General features: G+C 42.5%; 1 protein-coding gene across 50 annotated transcripts in view; it reads right to left on the bottom strand.

Moving 5' to 3' along the window:
- RIMS2 (regulating synaptic membrane exocytosis 2) overlaps positions 1–17,788 on the bottom strand; it is a 919,325-nt gene that overhangs the window by 281,954 nt on the left and 619,583 nt on the right. For all 50 annotated transcript variants that reach the window (XM_089658335.1, XM_089658295.1, XM_089658297.1 and 47 more), the window contains one exon: positions 80–233. In XM_089658335.1, the coding sequence (XP_089514461.1) occupies positions 80–233 (154 nt within the window). The remainder of the gene's footprint in view (positions 1–79; positions 234–17,788) is intronic.

Raw genomic sequence — 17,788 nt, 5'->3', positions numbered from 1 at the left:
GTTTTCCCTAAATTCAATGGGTTGGGCTCATGCAGCCAAGACTCTGATCTGCATATGCTATTGTAATTTAAAGACTTACTTTGCAATCTTCTGGTCGGGCTTTCCCCATGCATCTGCCTCCGCTGCATAAAGGGAGATGGGTGGGGTAGTGGTAATGAAGACACGTCATGCGTCTGTAGCTTGTACCAATGTGGCTCATCATCTAAAAGTGCAGTTTCTAATTCTATTAGAATCTGTGGGAAAGAAAAACACAGTTAAACCACACAGAGGCATGTCAAATCAGACAGCAGTTCCCTTCTGTGGTTGTCTAGCTTTAAGTCCAAACATGAACATGCTGGAACAGTGAGGTTGGACTTCTGCTCTAGAGCAGCTTAGCCAAGATTATTTAGGAGAGAAAACATACATGGACATGGCTGCTAGGCCAGCTCCGAGGCATCATTTTAAACAAGCTATACATTACTGTTTTCTTTTAATGTGTGTCTGCTCAAACCAACTGAACATTTTCTAGAAGGCTTTCCTTGTTATCTCAGAGGTAGGTTGGAAAGGACGTCATTAAACATTGCTTCATAACTCAAAATGTATAATCCCTGAAAACAGAATACAGCTTCATTTTAATTACCGGTTTATTTAAGGAGAATTCCACCAAATGCTAGAGGAAGGGCTGAACGCGGTGTGGCCATCCTTTGATCCATGCGTTTAATGTCCCATTTCAGCTACTTCTCAGTGCAGTTGTCCTCCTGTTACCTTGAGATCGGCAATCTTCTGTAGACTTCCTAACCCCTGGCTCAGGTAGAGGAAATTGAAGACTGCCAGGACATGCAAGTGTTTTGAGCAAGCTTTTAAACCCATAGATCAGGAACAGTTTGATGAATAGGACTATAAACCCCCCCCCTCCCCCTTTGTGTTAATTTTGTAAACACAGAACAATCAGCACTTTCTAAAATGTATTCATACAAGTATCATCCTTTATCTTAGAGGGGGCCTTCCCCTCGATCACTTCAGCATACAGCTTTGCTTGCTGTCCAACTCCAACAGTGCTCATCTGTGGATACATGGAAAAAGGACCATCTCCTTGTGACACTACTAAGCAATAGGCACAGCACATATACTATATATATATATAAGGAGCAATTGTGGCTACCGCATGTGATACAATCAAAAACTGTAACTGTTTTTTATTTAAAAAATTTACATGTTAATAACATTACATAAATTAAGTTGATTATACTCACAAACATTTTGTTTTACAAAACTAAATCAATCTTTAACCTACCAGGTAACTAATGAAAGCAGGGCTAAACTTTTGAGTAGGCACTGCAGGTATACACTACCTACTACTGTTGTTGAGAACAGCTGTGGATTAATGAAGTTGGAATGGTTATGCTTCCGCTCTACTTTATACAGTAAAGAAGTTAGTGTGAATGTTTGCACAAGGGATGTGATCCACAGTCAAACCTGGGGAGATCATAGTAGAAATTTTCTGTGAAAATCTGGCTGTTGACCCAGGAAGGAATGAGGGGCCAGCGTGAGGAAATCCCTGGATGTGAGGGGGTTGAACAGGCACAGGCAGGAGGGTGGATGGGCCGGGTCTCTGGCCACCATCCTAGCACAGGACAGTACAATCTGGGCTAAGAAGAATATTTGCCCTGAAAGTCAGTACAACTTGTAAGGTGATCCGGCTGCTTACTATAGCCACACGCGAGGCACGCAGGGAAGAAAGAAAGAGAAGTAAAGAAAGGGGAAGGGTGGAAAGGAGACTGGAAGCCCACTTAGGCTGCTCTCTAAAATAGAAATCTTATAAGCAAGCAAAGCTTTCAAGTGGATGTGAGCCGTGAGCATATTGAAAGCATGGGGTGCAGACAGTAAGACATTTCATATGGGTGTTCATAAGTATACTGGTAAGCTTCACGCTAACAAAAAAAATGAGTCTATGTGTTGCCTGACTTTCGCAAATTTCCTCCTTCCACTTTTCAAGACTTCATAGGAAGCATTGCTACAGTAGTATGAATCCCCTACCCTCTCCCATGGGCATAGTAAAGGTGTGAAATGTAAATAGAGGTGTTAACATGTGAATGGGGGGGGGGGGGGCATGGCCCATAATGGAAATTAGCCAAACAAAAAGAAGCAAGGTAAATGAAGAAAGGAAAATTGGAGAAAGAGAATGGGGAAGAAAGAAAGGGAAGGAAGGGTGGAAAGTCAACTTAGGCTCCTCTCTAAAGTAGGAACCTTATAAACGTTTCAAATGAAAGTGAGGCATGAGCATATTGGATGCATGGGGTGCAGACAGTTAGACATTTCTTATGGGTGTTCATGAGTATACTGGTACGTTTCACAATAATAAACAAAACTAGTCTATGTTTGCCTATCTTTTGCAAATAGCTTCCATCCACTTTTCAAGCCTTCAGTAGAACACATTGGTACAGTAATGTGAAACCCCTATCTTCGAACAAGGCCATATTGAGGGTGTTACAGTTGGACTTCCCAGTAATATGCTCATTCTAATGTAGAATCCATCAGAGTAGTGTGATTCTATCATTTGGCTTTGTAATAACATTAAAAGAAGACATAAGGAATTTTTCATAAGGGATATCTCTGAGATATAAGAAACAATGTCAACTTGCCAGCAACCTGGTGAATCAGTTGAAGTTGGCCTTTAAGCCATTTAACGGTCTGATATGTATGATTCATGATAATCTGGCACTTGTATCTCTGCTTCATTTGGCACAGGCAGTAGGCCTTGTCATGTAGGTCATAAAGGCCCACATCAGGTACATCACTCCATGCCTCCATATAGTAGGAGTGCGGTGACTGCGTCTTGCACAGCGGACTTTTGCTCTGCTGTCTGTCAAACGTCAATAAACTGTCTACCATGATGGAAATCTGTAATTCAAATGTTATTTCGTTTATTGTTTGAATGACAAGTAAAAACCCAGCATCTGGGGCTGAAAACAACACCAGAGTTTATAGTCTGAAAAGGAAAGAAAATACTCATTCATACCATATTCTGCACTCTGATTTTTCTCAGCTAGTGAGAGGAAGTGGTGCAGATGTAGGGTCATGGCGCAGGTTCAAATACTGACGCATGCAATCACATTGTTAAACGTCCAGACACAAATATACATACATGTGGTTGTTCACAGCCACAAACATACCGGAAATACACAGGCCAAATTTGACTACCCAGACTTGTAATATACGGAATACAGCCACAATAAAAAATTATCCAGTATCTAACGTCAAATATATTTATTCATTTTAACTGCATACAGGCTAAACCATGTGTAAGTGTAATACTTCCAGGTATTTATTATCTCTCGTAGGGATCACAGTACTCCCCCTGGCTATGCTGTCACCTGCTTGTCTCTTGAGAAAGACAGAAGGGGAGATTTCAAAAAACTGGAGCACTCAGAATCTGGTGCAGCTATGCAGAGTAGCCAATCAGCTTCTAACTTCAGCTTCTTCAATTAAGCTTTGACAACAAAACCTGGAAAATGGTTTCTATGCAGAGCTGCATTAGATTTGGCACCTTCCAGTTTTAGTAAATCTTGCCCAGAGCCACTTTAGTTCAGACATCATCCTGGGTCACTAACTACTTCTTGGGTTGTGATGTCAGCTTAGAGATGATACAAATATGTAAATCCTGGTGCCTGTGCAGTTCTTGCCTGTATTTACAAATGGCTGATACTGATCAGGCCCTGCTGCTGCCTCTCACCTAGTAACTTGCTCCAATATTGTATTCTGTGACATGTTGTGATTCATGTACTGAATGGTCCACTTTAACAAGTTCATTCATTAGAAAATTCAACAATGCTTTACTAATCTTTTCTTTCACTGTCCATCCATCCTTTTGCCATTAGTGTTCTCTTGAATAATGTTGCTTTAGCCTACAAATAATGATAAACTTTTTCCAATGATTGTGGGACACGTGAAACACACCTGAGCTCCCAAATCTTGTCATAGAGTCCATGTCACAGTTACAATTTACAGTTTTGCTCAAAAGTCTACATACCTTTGGAGAATTGGTAATATACAGAATGTTCCATTTTTAGAGAAAACATGAGTGAGCAGGCAAAACACATTTCTTTTATTTCTTATGGGATTCATATTCAGCTGTAGGTCATAACAGAATGGCGCAATCATAAAACATGGCATGGCAAGAAATAAAGAAATGAAATGCCCTCGGTTCAAAAGCCTGCGTCCATTTAGTTCTTAATACTGTGAATTGCCCCCTTTAGCATCAATGACAGCGTGCAGGCTTTTTTAATAGTGGTCTATGAGGCCACAAATTCTTGCAGGTGGTATAGCTGCCTATTCATTTCTGGCAAAATGCCTCCAAATCATGCAAAGTCTTTGGTCGTCTTGCATGAACCGCAGGTTTGAGGGGCTCAATGATATTAAGGTCAGGAGACTGTGATGGCCAATCCAGATCCTTCACCTTGTTCTGCTTTAACCAGTGGAGGGTCAACTTGGCCTCGTGCTTAGGGTCCCAGTCGTGTTGGAAAGTTCAAGCGTCTCATGCGCAGCTTTCGTACAGAAGAATGCAAATAATCTGCTAGTATTTTCTGATAGCATTCTGCATTCATCTTGTGTCAGGGTCCTACCTTTCTTCAGAGTTGTGCTGCTCCATGTGCTGGCATCCACCTTGGGTTTCTGCAAAGCATGGTGGGAGCCTTTTATGCTTTCAGGCCTCTGCAGTCCCTCCCCCAGAGGGGTGTGGTTGATCACATTTAAGACTGTTGTCTGCACTTGCTCTTTGCATTCGTGTCCTTTATGTTCCCTTGCAGCAAGCTCTTGTTCTGTTCTCGTTGCTCTCCTGGTAACCGACTCGGCTTGGACAAGACTATTCTCTGCTTTATCCCTGACCCCCCGTTGCTGAACCCGGCCTGTGACCTGAGTATTCTTTGCCTACCGTCTTGTACGGTCTGCTTCGTTGTTATAGACCCGGCGTGTCTGACCACGCTATACGTTTTCCCATCTAGCTCCCACCAGCGGTGCGCCATTGACAGCAGTCGTTACCGCAGCTGAGGTTACTCGGAGGCTGTGACCTGGTCTCGGCTGCATCAAGTCCATCCCCACCATCAGGGGCCCTGGTGAAGGGTAGCCTGGGGCTTAGACTCCGCGCCCTGAGGGACTCTGGTCTGTGGGTAGTGGCTGTCGTCAGTCACTGTGTGACCTTACCATAAGGCCTGCCTGCCCATTCCATCTCTCCTGCCCTGACATTTTGCCACCCAATTTCACAAGATTCCCCATGCCTTTAGAGCTCATGCACCCTCAAAACAACAGCTCATAAAGCTATATTTTGGTCTCAACACTCCAGATTACAGTGTGCCAGAAGCTGTGAGACGTGTCAAGGTGTTTTCAGGTATATTGTAACCGGGCCTTTCATCGTATTGTGCTTCTTAAAAACAACCACACTGTCTTTTCCCAGAGTAGACTGTATTTCTCCTGAGGTTACTTGAGGGCTTTTCTTTGTATCCCGAACAATTAGGATACGTTCACACTAGGCTTGTTTTCAAGCGGCAGAAAGGTGTTTGGGAAGTGTTTTTACCGCTTCCCAAATGCCTCAGACAATTCTGCCCATTGCAGCACATGGTGCTGTTCTAATAGGAGCGGTAGCATCGCTGCAAAATGGATGCCTCTGGTCGAGTCAGGAGGCGTTGAAGCCTCCTATTCTAGTCTATGGTGCCACTCTGCAAACGCCCGGCCAGCGTTTGCGGTGTGGTTGTGATGCGGTTGCGGGGCATTTGCGGAGCGGTAACACTATCCAAACTTCATTATAGACATTTGTGGGGCGTTTTTAACGCTTGGCAAACGCCTAGCAACCTCCGCTGAACCACGCATGAGGCGTTTGCGGAGCGTTTGCCAAGCGTTAAAAAACGCTCCGCAAACGCCGGACCAACCCTTGCCAAACGCTATAGGGGCGTTTGGCAAGAGTTGGTAAAACAGTCAAGTGTGAACGAGCCCTTATTCTGGCAGTTGTGGCTGCAATCTATCTTGGTCTACCTGACCTTGGCTTGGTATGAAGAGATCCCTGAATTTTCCACTTCTTAATAAGTGATTGATCAGTATTGACTAGCATATTCAAAGCTTTGGATATCATTTTCCATCCTTATAAAGTTCCATTGTTACGCAGGTCTTTTGACAGTTCTTTTCTGCACCCCATGGCTCAGTATCTAGCCTGCTCAGTGCATCCACGTGAGAGTTAACAAACTCATTGACAATTTATATGCTAATTGCTTCTGCAACAGATGTGGGAAATGAACCTTTAATTGCCATTTAACCTGTGAGTGTCCCCTTGTGTGTCTGTACCAAGGCCAAACATACCAGGGTATATAAACTTTTGATCATGGCCATTTGGGAGATTTCTGTTATCATTATGATTTCAAAAGGAGCCAAACAACTATGTAATAATAAATGGCTTCATATGATCACTATCCCTAAATAAAAGACAGTTTTTTGGCACGATCAGTCTTATTTTCAATATCAATGCCAAAATGTCACGATTTCTGCCAGGGTATGCAAACTTTTGAGCACAACTGTAGTCAAGGCCAGCACAAACTGAAGCATATACATCCAGGTGAGATTTCCTCAAAGGAAGCCACAGTTTGATCTGCTGTATTAGTCCACAGGTACATATCTAAGTACTAAAGTTTAATATCGTAATCTAAGTATGTAATCCAAGGATAGACTCCAGGGGCATTCATTTCTCTGTATTTCAGCACAAAAGCAAAGGTAATGCCTAAAAAATATTTAATATACTGTACCTTTAGCCAAAGTTGGCTGTATGTATTGTAAATGTTTTAGCTCCTCCATGTATACCTGAGAACCACATACTTATCTAAGCACCCCTCCCAGTACATATCTTAGTACCCCTCACATCAAAGTTGGTGGAGGGGGGGGGGGGCCTTGAACTGGTCTGGCGCTATTGCTGTCTCTCCATTTCTGATTTAGGTGCTGATCAGCTGACCCTGTTGCCAACCAGTGCTGGATGTCTACAGTTGCTGTAGAAGAATTGTGTCAACTTGTCTGTACTGGGTTTCATACTTTTTGAGGCAAATTCAATCATAAGGATCTAGACCAGCAATGGGCAAACTACAGCCCGCGGGCCGTATACGGCCCGGCGGACCTTTTAATCCGGCCCGCGGAGCGTGATACTGTCAGGATGTGTGTAGGCGGGGCAGCGTGACGAACGTGAGGGGAGCTAGGCTCCTCTCACAGTCCGCCCTGAAGACCGGAACGGCGCGGGAACACGGCAAGAGGAACGCGCAGAGCAAAGGTAAGTGAATTGACACAGGGGGGACTTGGCTTACTACTTGGGGGGGAATAGTACTGTGGGGGATGAAATACTATATGAGGGATGAATTAATATGGGGAATGAACTACTATAGGGGGGATGAATTACTATAGGGGAGATGAATTACTATATGGGGGATGAATTACTATGGGGGATGAATTACTATATGGGGGGTGAATTACTATATGGGGGGTGAATTACTATGGGGGATGAATTACTATATGGGGGATGAATTACTATGGGGGATGAATTACTATGGGGGATGAATTACTATATGGGGGATGAATTACTATGGGGGATGAATTACTATATGGGGGATGAATTACTATATGGGGGATGAATTACTATATGGGGGATGAATTACTATATGGGAGATGAATTACTATGGGGGATGAATTACTATATGGGGGATGAATTACTATATGGGGGATGAATTACTATGGGGGATGAATTACTATGGGGGATGAATTACTATATGGGGGATGAATTACTATGGGGGATGAATTACTATGGGGGATGAATTACTATATGGGGGATGAATTACTATGGGGGATTAATTACTATGCTTACTATGGGGGAATATTACTATACTTACTATGGATGACACATACACATCATTCAACTACTCTTGGTCCGGCCCCCGGGTCCAATATATGAACCCATTGCGGCCCTCAAGTCAAAAAGTTTGCCCACCCCTGATCTAGACCCTACTAAGACTGTTTCTATGGTCTTCTTCATATTTATCTGGACTGGTAACTAGCAAGCATTCTGCCCATCTCATTACTTTTGTGTAGTGGCTAAACGCCTGTGCGAACAAACCTTAAAGACCAGGTCATACACACCCCAATTCTTCCCAATTCTTCCCCGGCACTACAAGCTGATGCAAGGGCACTGATGAGTAGGGTGCGGATGTTACTTAACTCACACTAACACAGAGTATGAAAAGGGAGAGCAGCTATTCCCAAGTAAAAATGAGTTAAAAACGAATGCGGTGGCACAGGACCGTGAAGAAGCAGAAAAATAGTTGTGACACTTTAATTGGATTTAGGGTGCATTCACACTTGCAAATGTATGCCATCTGAGATTACATGTGAGGACCCCAGTGGGCAGTCTGCATCCAGGGATGATTACTTGCATGTAATCGCTGCATGAGAAATGCCATGAGCGGGTGCGATTAGCTGCGGGAGCCAGAAGCCTCACATGGCTTTCAATGGGGCTGCCTCTTGCAGCTAATCGCAGGAACCCCTGCTGAGGTTCTCACATATAATTGTAGGCAGGGTGCATTCGCAAGTGTGAATGTACCCTTGAAGTATAACTACAGGTAAAACCCTCTTTATAGGTTTAGAGAGAGTGGAAAGGGATTAGAACACCTGTCAGGCTAAATATGCCCCCATTAGGGAGATTCACCCTCTCTATTTTCATGTTCATTACTATCATCAAAAGTAAAAGAAAATCCCAAATTTTGGGTTGTCCCCTGAACATTAACGGAGGGGAATCTTCCATTGGGACACTAGTTTCGGTGATCATTGTGACAACCAGGAATTTTCTCCTACCAGTGCCCAGGGAAAAGAAGCAAAACTGCACCCCTCTCCCTTGATTATGTGCAAGCCTAGGGGATGCTACCACCCAGCAGTCATCCACTTGTCAAAATGCCTTGTATCAGAATGAGCTCACTGGCACCTCAGTCCATACAGCAAACCACTGAGCCCAGGGCAGCCGCCCCTCCTGCCCACCTCTTGTCCTGGACCTGCCTCCTACTTCCTTTCTTGGATATGGGACAGAAAGTGAAAGAAAATATCCCCATTGGGACACAGGTGGCAAAAAACTGATAGTGGATATAACCCTCCCTTACTTTATCCAAAACTAAAAAAAAGCATTTTGCCTTTAGTTCTACTTTAAGGATGCACAGTGTCATTCAATATTTTTGGGTTCCCAAACCTGCAAAAATAGTATTGTAGAACCAATTTCTATCTGTAAAAAACTTAATTCAATCTTACCTTGGAGTGTTACTAAACCCAGGACCCTGCATTCACTATATCTGGTCTCCCACATTACACAGAACATGGAAGTGAGATTATTTTAGTAAATATAAACTGCTAAATACCTTTTCTCATCAGCAGTTAAAGCAGTCTTGTGACTTCTGTCAGTGTCCAGTCGAGCACCGGTTAAAGCTTGTAGGATGAGTTGTTATTCTGCTCTAGGAGGATGCAGAACCCCTGACCTCTGTCTGGGCAGTGCTGTTTGGCCCTTTGCTGATCACATGCACTCTCCCAAGAAACTAAAAATACCTCTCTAGCAATATAACCAAACTGAGCATGTGCAGAGTGACTCCACACGATATATAGTTAGTCTGGCTGAAAAATTTCAAAAGTCCATCCAGTTCAACCATTAAAAAAGGTTATCCTATACCCACAGTTGATCCAGAGGAAGGCAAAAAAACCCAACAAAGCATGATCCAATTTCCTCGTGCAGGAAAAAAAATTCCTTCCCGATCCCCGAGAGGCAATCGGATATTCCCTGGATCAACTTTACCTATAAATGTTAGTATCCAGTTATATTCTGTGTATCTAGGAAAGAATCCAGGCATTTTTAAAAGCAATCCACTGAGCTGGCCAGAACCAACTCTTGAGGGAGTCTATTCCACATTTTCACAGCTCTCACTGTGAAGAAACCTTTTTGTGTTTGGAGATTACATTTTGTTTCCTCCAGACGTAAAGAGTGCCCCCTTGTCCTCTGTGATGACCTCAGGGTGAATAGCTCTACACCGAGTTCACTATATGAACCACTGATGTATTTATACATGTTGATCATATCCCCCCTTAATCTCAGGAGAAAAGAAGGGGACACTGGAAGAAGGGGAGGATCAGAGAAGACAGGATCAAACAGCCTTTTTACACAATGTGGAGGATTAACCCCTTAGGTTCCACAGTGAGTATAACAAGCATGCTTTACTGCATATACAGACTGATTTAACTGTTGTGGATTCAGTAACACTTTAATGTTGCATCCTTTTTCCCCACTTCCACGCAATGTAACACTGAAAGAGAAAAAGTTCTCAACTGAAAGGAGAACCAATGACATTAGCACTCTGCAACTGTAACATGAGAATTGCACAAATACTGAATCCTTGCATGTGGAGGGCTGTGCTGAATGTATTTTGGGTGTAAATATCTGATTACACTAATTAAATAAATGTAGCTTGGGGAAACAAATTACATAAAAATTATTTGTTTTCAAATTGTCTCGTTGTTCTTTCTAATTAAAGCTTCCAATGTAAGTATGTGTGCATTTACATCTGCTACCAATCCCAAGCTCTTTCTATCCCATCAACAATGTCTGATATGTCAGAATAAACTACAAGATATATTTGAGAAACCGACACACCTCTGAAACAAAAAAAAAGTTTTGGTTCTTTGGCAATAAAAAAATTCACAGTACAGCAGAGTTGTGTTGGTATCAGGAATCCAGCTATATCTTGAAAGAAATAAAAAATCATGTCCTGATAGACAGTTATTACCACAGAGAAATGTATGAAATGACATAATACCTTCATATCTAACCGATAACAGACTTGTTCCAAAATAGCATTTGCTGCACTAGCAGGTCTAACGAGATTACGTATAATTTACATAACAAAGCAGGGCCAAATAAAAAGTATCAGGCAGAAAAAACGACATGTACTTCCATGGCAACCAATTCGATATCGGTTATTATCTCTCCAGTGCAGATACAAATGACAGCTAACATTTGATTGCATGTCACTGACAGTACCACTAAGGCTGGTCATACATTATACAATTTTTCTCGTACAATTTTCCTTTCCAAAACCATAAAACCATATGAAGTCAAACCTAAACATTTTCAGGCAGGCCCTATACTACATAGTTGAAGGTAAATCTAAAGGAAATTGAACAAGAAAATTGTATAATGTATGGCCACCTTTAATCTCTTACAATGCATTTTTTATTCCCTGTGCATTGCTTTAATTGGCTGCTGGGCTACCTATAAGAGAGGCAGCCGATTGGCCTCATTACACAGGTCGCCAGTAAAAATAGGTGACTCAGCTGTGATATTACTGCGCCCCAACCATCCACCTAAACTGTGCATTGCTTTGATGATACAACATGTCTCCTTTGGCAGGTGGAATCTATTCTAGTGAATGGGCCTGCCCCTGCAACTGCATTTAACCACCTCAAGTCCAGGCACTTTCACCCCCTTCCAGTCCAGGCCAATTTTCAGCTTGCAGTGCTGTCACACTTTGAATGACAATTGCGCGGTCATGCAACGCTGTACCCAAATGACATTTTTAGCATTTGTTTTAGACAGTGGTATTTATTCACCACTGAGTTTTGTTTTTTTGCTATATAAATGAAAAAAGATCAACATTTTTGAAAAAAAGTGTTTTTCTTATTTATATAGTTTGCAAATAAATAATCTTTCTTCAGAAATCTTGGCCAAAAAGTATTCAGCTACCTTTTTGGTAAAAAAAATAACCCAAATCAGTTTATAAAAAAATTATTTTTCAAATTTTTTTTTACATTTTTATTTTTTTTATATTATTATGTTTTTTGTTTTGTTTTCTTTTCAGACTGTCACCCTGGCAGTACAGTGTCAGTGACACTGTACTATTTGTAGGGGGGGGGGGGGTAATGAAGATTTTATTTTATTTTTTTACACTGATTGCGTTCACACTCAAAGTCTGTAAAAGCACTCTCTTTCTTCTTCTCTCTGGCTGCATTCCTGCGGCCATTGAGAAATACTATGAGAGCTGTAACTGGTCAAAGCTTATCACGTGGTACAAGGCTATTGTGAAAGGCCTAGTACCATGTGCAGGGATGTTGAATTCCTAATGCCCAATGCACGGGACATGTAGTTCCGGGCGCTGGGCAGGTAGTTATTTTTTACCTACAGCCCTGCTGATGGCAAGCAGCAGGGCTCACCTGTCAGGTGGAGGCATTCAGTGGCAGCGCTGCCGCCGGAATGCTTCCACACAGTACCAGCCTCTCCCCCCCCCCCATGTGAACCCCCACCCACTGTCTCCTAGGCTCCGCTTGGCAATCTGTGGGCTCAGGACCAGCTTACCACCCCTTCTTGTCCTGACCTGAAAGTGACATTTCACGTCATTTCCAGGTCCCAATTCACAGATTCCTAGCAATTGAGGCTGGGAAAGAATGTAATGTGGTGAAATGTGCACCATATTACATTCAGGGGAGCAGAGGGGATACATCCAGGGTCTTTTAGACCCTTGAAGACTCAATAAAGAGAACCTGTTACAAAAAAATCATCACATAGGGGACATTGTCCCCTATGTGATGAAAAAAAAAATAAAGTTTTTTTTTTAAATTGTAAAAAATTAAAGTTACACCCAAGCCCATAACATCTCCCTCCCAAAACAAATTGAGCCCCACCCCCCACATATACACACACACAAACGTAAAAAGCACACGCTGGGGCACCTACGCATAAAATACAATACACGTTACATATCGCCGCGAACGCTAGAATGAGAGCAATAACTTACTCGTTGCAACCTCGTATTTTATATTCTACAAAAAAATAGGGTCATTTATTGCATTTTTTGTGCCCTATAATAAAATAACTTTTATTTTTTACTGAAATTTTGCGATAATATCATGCGACATAAAAAATTGGAACTACCACTATTTTATTCTCTAGGGTCTCCGATTTCAGAAACTATATAATGTTTGGGGCCTAAAATGAATTTTTTTTAATCTTGTGCAAGAAATGCAAAAACGGCTCTGGCAGCAAAAGGGATAAAGGATAAGCCCTGACCCACCCTTTCCTGACGAGCAGCCAATTGGAGCTCATTACACTGCAAGGTCTCTCTCCTCCCTGCTAGTCCCTGAGTGCAGTGCTGGAGACAGGCAGGGAGGGGAGGAGGAAATAACAGCGCAATGTTAAAAATATTAAACGTTTAGGTTGCCATAAAACAGCTTTTGTTTTTAAAACATTCCAAATATCACCTCCGATTTAAATACGGTTTCAGGTAAAATTTTTTGAACCGGACAGGAAGTGGTTAATACACTTGGTTGGGCCGCGCAGTGCCGTTGGCTTTCACTGGCTAAAACAGGCATTTTGGAGGTAAAATATCACCCAGAGCCACTTGTCAATTGCCTCTAAAAACTGATCCACCACAGAACACTCTTCAGGGGGCAGTGAACATCAAATCAAGTGTAAACAAGCCCGAATAAAGGGCACACAGCAAGCTGACAATGCTGATGCTGATTGCAGTGGTTTAGCATTGTTAGGATGCAACAAGAAGTGCTAGTCCTGCCAGAAATTCCACGTGTGCTAACATTTGATTGTGTAACACTGGCAGTCCACCTTTCTCACTTGCAATGCCATTTTATATGCCCTGTGCTTTCCTTCAGATGGTGGTTAACATGCGACTAAAGGAGCACACACGGCATGCTGCAATACTGTTGCTAGCTGCTTGGGGAGCGGGTACCCGAATTTGATAGGTACCCACTCCCACCTCCACTGCGATTGCCTAGGCGATCAGAAGCAGAAGTTGTCCTCCTACCCTCCCTGCCCGTAGTCTTCTGGGACACATGCTAGACCCCAGAAGACTACGGGGCCATTCACAAAGCGCAGCACTTCTCGCGCATGCGCAGTGGGTACCCAGCTCTGAAGCCGCAAGCTGTCACAGCCGGGTGCCGACACTCAAGATGCCGGCGCCAGGGAGAGAAGACGGCCGGTGAAACCAGCACTGGTGAGGACACCACTGGACCGAGGGACAGGTAATTGTCTGTATTTTAAAAGTCAGAAGCTACAATTTTTTTTTTTTTTTTGTTCAGGTGGAACTTTAAGAAAGCCATATACAAAGGTGTATAATCCCAAACATAATAAACAATACGTTTTAGGTTTACATACACTTTAAGCACCCAACTTTGACCTTGTATCAGCCTCTAGAAATCATTGAGCAGCAGAGCTCATTCTGGGAGACAGAGAAGCTACACAAGCAGCAAATCTGGTGTGCTGCAGAGCTCATGTGCTACCAAGGAGCATGCTGGTACTAGCAGAGATCAATGTGACAGGGAGATGAGCTCATCAGTCTGCTGCTTCTCCACTGTCCAGTCACAGGGAAGGGTAGTGAGAGCACCTGTAAGGCCTCATTCACATGGGCATATGACAGAATATGCCTGTGCAAAGGCCTTGTTTATCCACACAGGGATGCATAGGTGTTCATTATTATTATACAGGATTTATATAGCGCCAACAGTTTGCCAAAGTGCTTTACAAAATGAAGGCAGACATTACAGTTACAATACAATTTGGTACAAGAGGAATCAGAGGGCCCTGAGCGTTAGAGCTTACAATCTAGGAGGAAGGGTTAAGTGATATAAAAGGTAAATGCATTCCCGAGCAGGCAGCTCTATTCATGTCAATTTGAATACAGAGGCATGGACATGGCCGTTGTTAACAATTTGAAATCCATGCGTCTGCGCACTGTCTGCGTTTGTGGCATTGCACATGCATCTGGACAGATGTCAGATTAGAGCAGTGACTGTGTCTATGCAGCTTCTGCGTCACAATTAACATGAATGGGACTGACTGCATGTCCATGCATGGAACACCTTTGAATCCCTGTGCGGTTACCACAGTGTTCATAAGGCTGTACACCATAGTACGCCTATGTGAACAAAGTGTTACTAAACCCACAACAGTAAAATCAGTCTGTATATGCAGTTAAGCATGCTTGTTATACCCACTGTGGAACCTAAGGGGTTAATCCTCTGCATTGTGTAAAAAGGTTGTTTGATCCCGTCTTTTCTGATCCTCCACTTCCTCCACAGTCCCCAATCCATCTGCTGATAGTACAGAGCTCTGGGAGGCACTCTGCACATGCTCAGTTTGGCGTGTATTGCTATAAACTGTTTATTTTTTTTGGGAGGGTGCACGTGATTGGCACAGGCCAATCAGCACTGTCCAGACAGAGGGTCAGGGGTCATGCAGTTTTATAGGATAGTCAGAGGAGTACAAGCTTTAACTAGTGCTCGGCAGGACACTGATAGAAGTCACAAGACTGCTCTAACTGCTGATGAGAAAAGGTATTTAGCAGTTTATATTTACTAAAATAATTGCATTTCCATGGTGTACTGTGGGAGACTGGATATAGTGCATGCAGGGTCCTGGGTTTAGTAACACTTTAAATGCAGCATAGAAAAATCAGACAGAGCTGTGCTGTGCGGCAGAGTGTGCAAATCGCAGGACTGGATAGACTGAAATGCAAAGCCTTTGGCTGGTATAACATCTCCCATATATGTATTTAATTTGTAATTTGTGTATTTAGTAGTTTGCCTGGAGTTCAGTTTTAAGTCTGTATCTGTACTTAGAGTTTCTTAAGAAAATCAAAGTGCGGAGGTGTTTGTTCCGCAGAGATTTGGTAATCAGGGCTCCAGGAATTTGGATGAAACGCTGGTAGCAATTCAAGGCTAAAAATAAACATTTCCAAGTGTGTTTATTATAAGTTAAGAAGGGTTTTCTTTGTCTTATGTTGTTTTAAGCTTTAATTTACACCTACTTATCAACAGGTGACTATAAAAGAACTTACCCAACGTATGGGCAACCTGACTGGGGAATGAAAACCATTATATTATTTAAAGACAGGAGAACTTTAAAAAAAAAAGAAAAAAAAGAGAACGATTATCACCGCAGCGACATTTGTTCTGAGAATCTAAAAGTTTAGCACAATCTAATTATAGGAGCTTGACATTTAGGCCTGTGCACTAAAATTATAATGAACAATGTGTTAAGATCCAGACGCGGAGTGCTAAATTAATGGAAGGCAACTGATACAACACGATTTCTGCAAAAAAGATAATTTCCTTAAAAATGTAATTTGTAAATTTATTATGTTATTTAGGGTCATTTTTTTGTCAGATTTTAGCACACTGGGAAAAGGCGTCTCCTCTGAAACCATGTGAAAACAACTTACACCCCGGTCACACTGGATGTGAATTGGCATGCGATTTGCAAAGCGCATGCCAAGTCACACCCTATTGCCTGCAATTACAGCGGTCATATCGGTGTGGTCCCGACTTGGTCGGAGTCGCACCGATTTCTAAAGTAGTGCATGCACTACTTTTGGTGCTATTTGCATAGACATCTGTGTCAGATGCTTTGCAAATCGCATCTGAAATTGGCAAGTCACCCGACTTTGAAATTGTACGACTTCACTGTAAGTCGCACGATTTCAAAGTCGGGTTTGATGTGACCGGGGTGTAAGGCTCTTAACTAACACACACTAGGGGGCAGTAGGTAGTAAATTTCTCGCCTTCTTCCTGTTACTTGCCACATTAAAATATATGTAAATTCTCACCTCATACAACAACTCAAACAATTTAAAATAGAAATGAAAGGCAAAACATTTGTGTATAGATATAAAAAAAAACCATAATATCTTTTTTTCCTTTTTTTATAAATGATCACATACCCTCTGTTCTAAGCATACAGAAGTGAGGGTGGAGAAATAAAATTACACTTGTCTTCCCAGTGAATGGCTGTGTGGGGGGAGGGAGGTGTCAGTACAAGTCTAATTACTGGAGGACAGCAGGCTGAGTTCCCAGCACAGCTAGATAACTGACCACACTGTACTCCCATGCCTAGTGTAGTCATTTTTTTTCTTTTTTTTTATAGCAAAGCAGAGGGACTGGCAGGAACACCAGGGATTTAACACAAAGGAAGCAACACAAAGAGAACAGGATAATTTTTCATGTGAGTACATGGTACAGCAGTCAAATATCGTTAATATGAAATGTTGGGTTTACATATTCTTTAAAAACTCATGTTTTTCTCTTCTAAATGCCAGAACTCCTAGCAGGAGAAAAGCAGCCTAAATACACGCTTAAAGCCATGTATTCCACACACATTTACACGTGTTTAGGTGTGTCAAGGCATTAATTTACTCTGGCCACTGGAATGCATTCACTTTAGATGTGACTACAAGCGTTTACACACATTTCGGCACATCAAGCATTTTTTCTGCTCAAAAGCTCCTCTCCTGAATGCGCTTTACGCGTTTGTTTTTTCAGCCTGTAAATGTTTCTCTTCTAATATACCTGTAAATGCATGACCACATAGGCTAACATAGAAGTGCTTTTCCAGGCCTGTAAAAGTGGCATTTTTAAGGGCAGTGTGCATGAGGCCTAAAGTAGGTAGGCAGTGAAGACAGCAGTTAAAGTGGACCTTTGTAATAACTTCGGTCACCCCTTCCTCCCCCCGTAGCCTTCTGGGTCATATCACAGATCTCAAAAGACTGCGGGATATTCACAAAGCACATCATGGTTTTTGCAGGCACAGTAGGAAAGTGTCTGTGAAGCCGCAAGGATTCACTGCCAGTTTCCCTTAGATAAGATGCCAGCACTTGGATCCAAATCCGACTGAAGAGTCGACTCGCGTGAGGATAGCTCTGGATCCCTGGACAGATGAGTGTCCTTAAATTAAAAGTCAGCAGCTGCAGTATTTGTAGAT

This window comes from Staurois parvus, unplaced genomic scaffold (assembly GCF_062004578.1).
Source record: "Staurois parvus isolate SC_StPar_1 unplaced genomic scaffold, SC_StPar_1.0 ptg001062l, whole genome shotgun sequence".
Lineage (NCBI taxonomy): Eukaryota > Metazoa > Chordata > Amphibia > Anura > Ranidae > Staurois > Staurois parvus.
The sequence above is the reverse complement of the archived record's forward strand: the minus strand, read 5'-3'. Positions and strand labels throughout refer to the sequence as shown.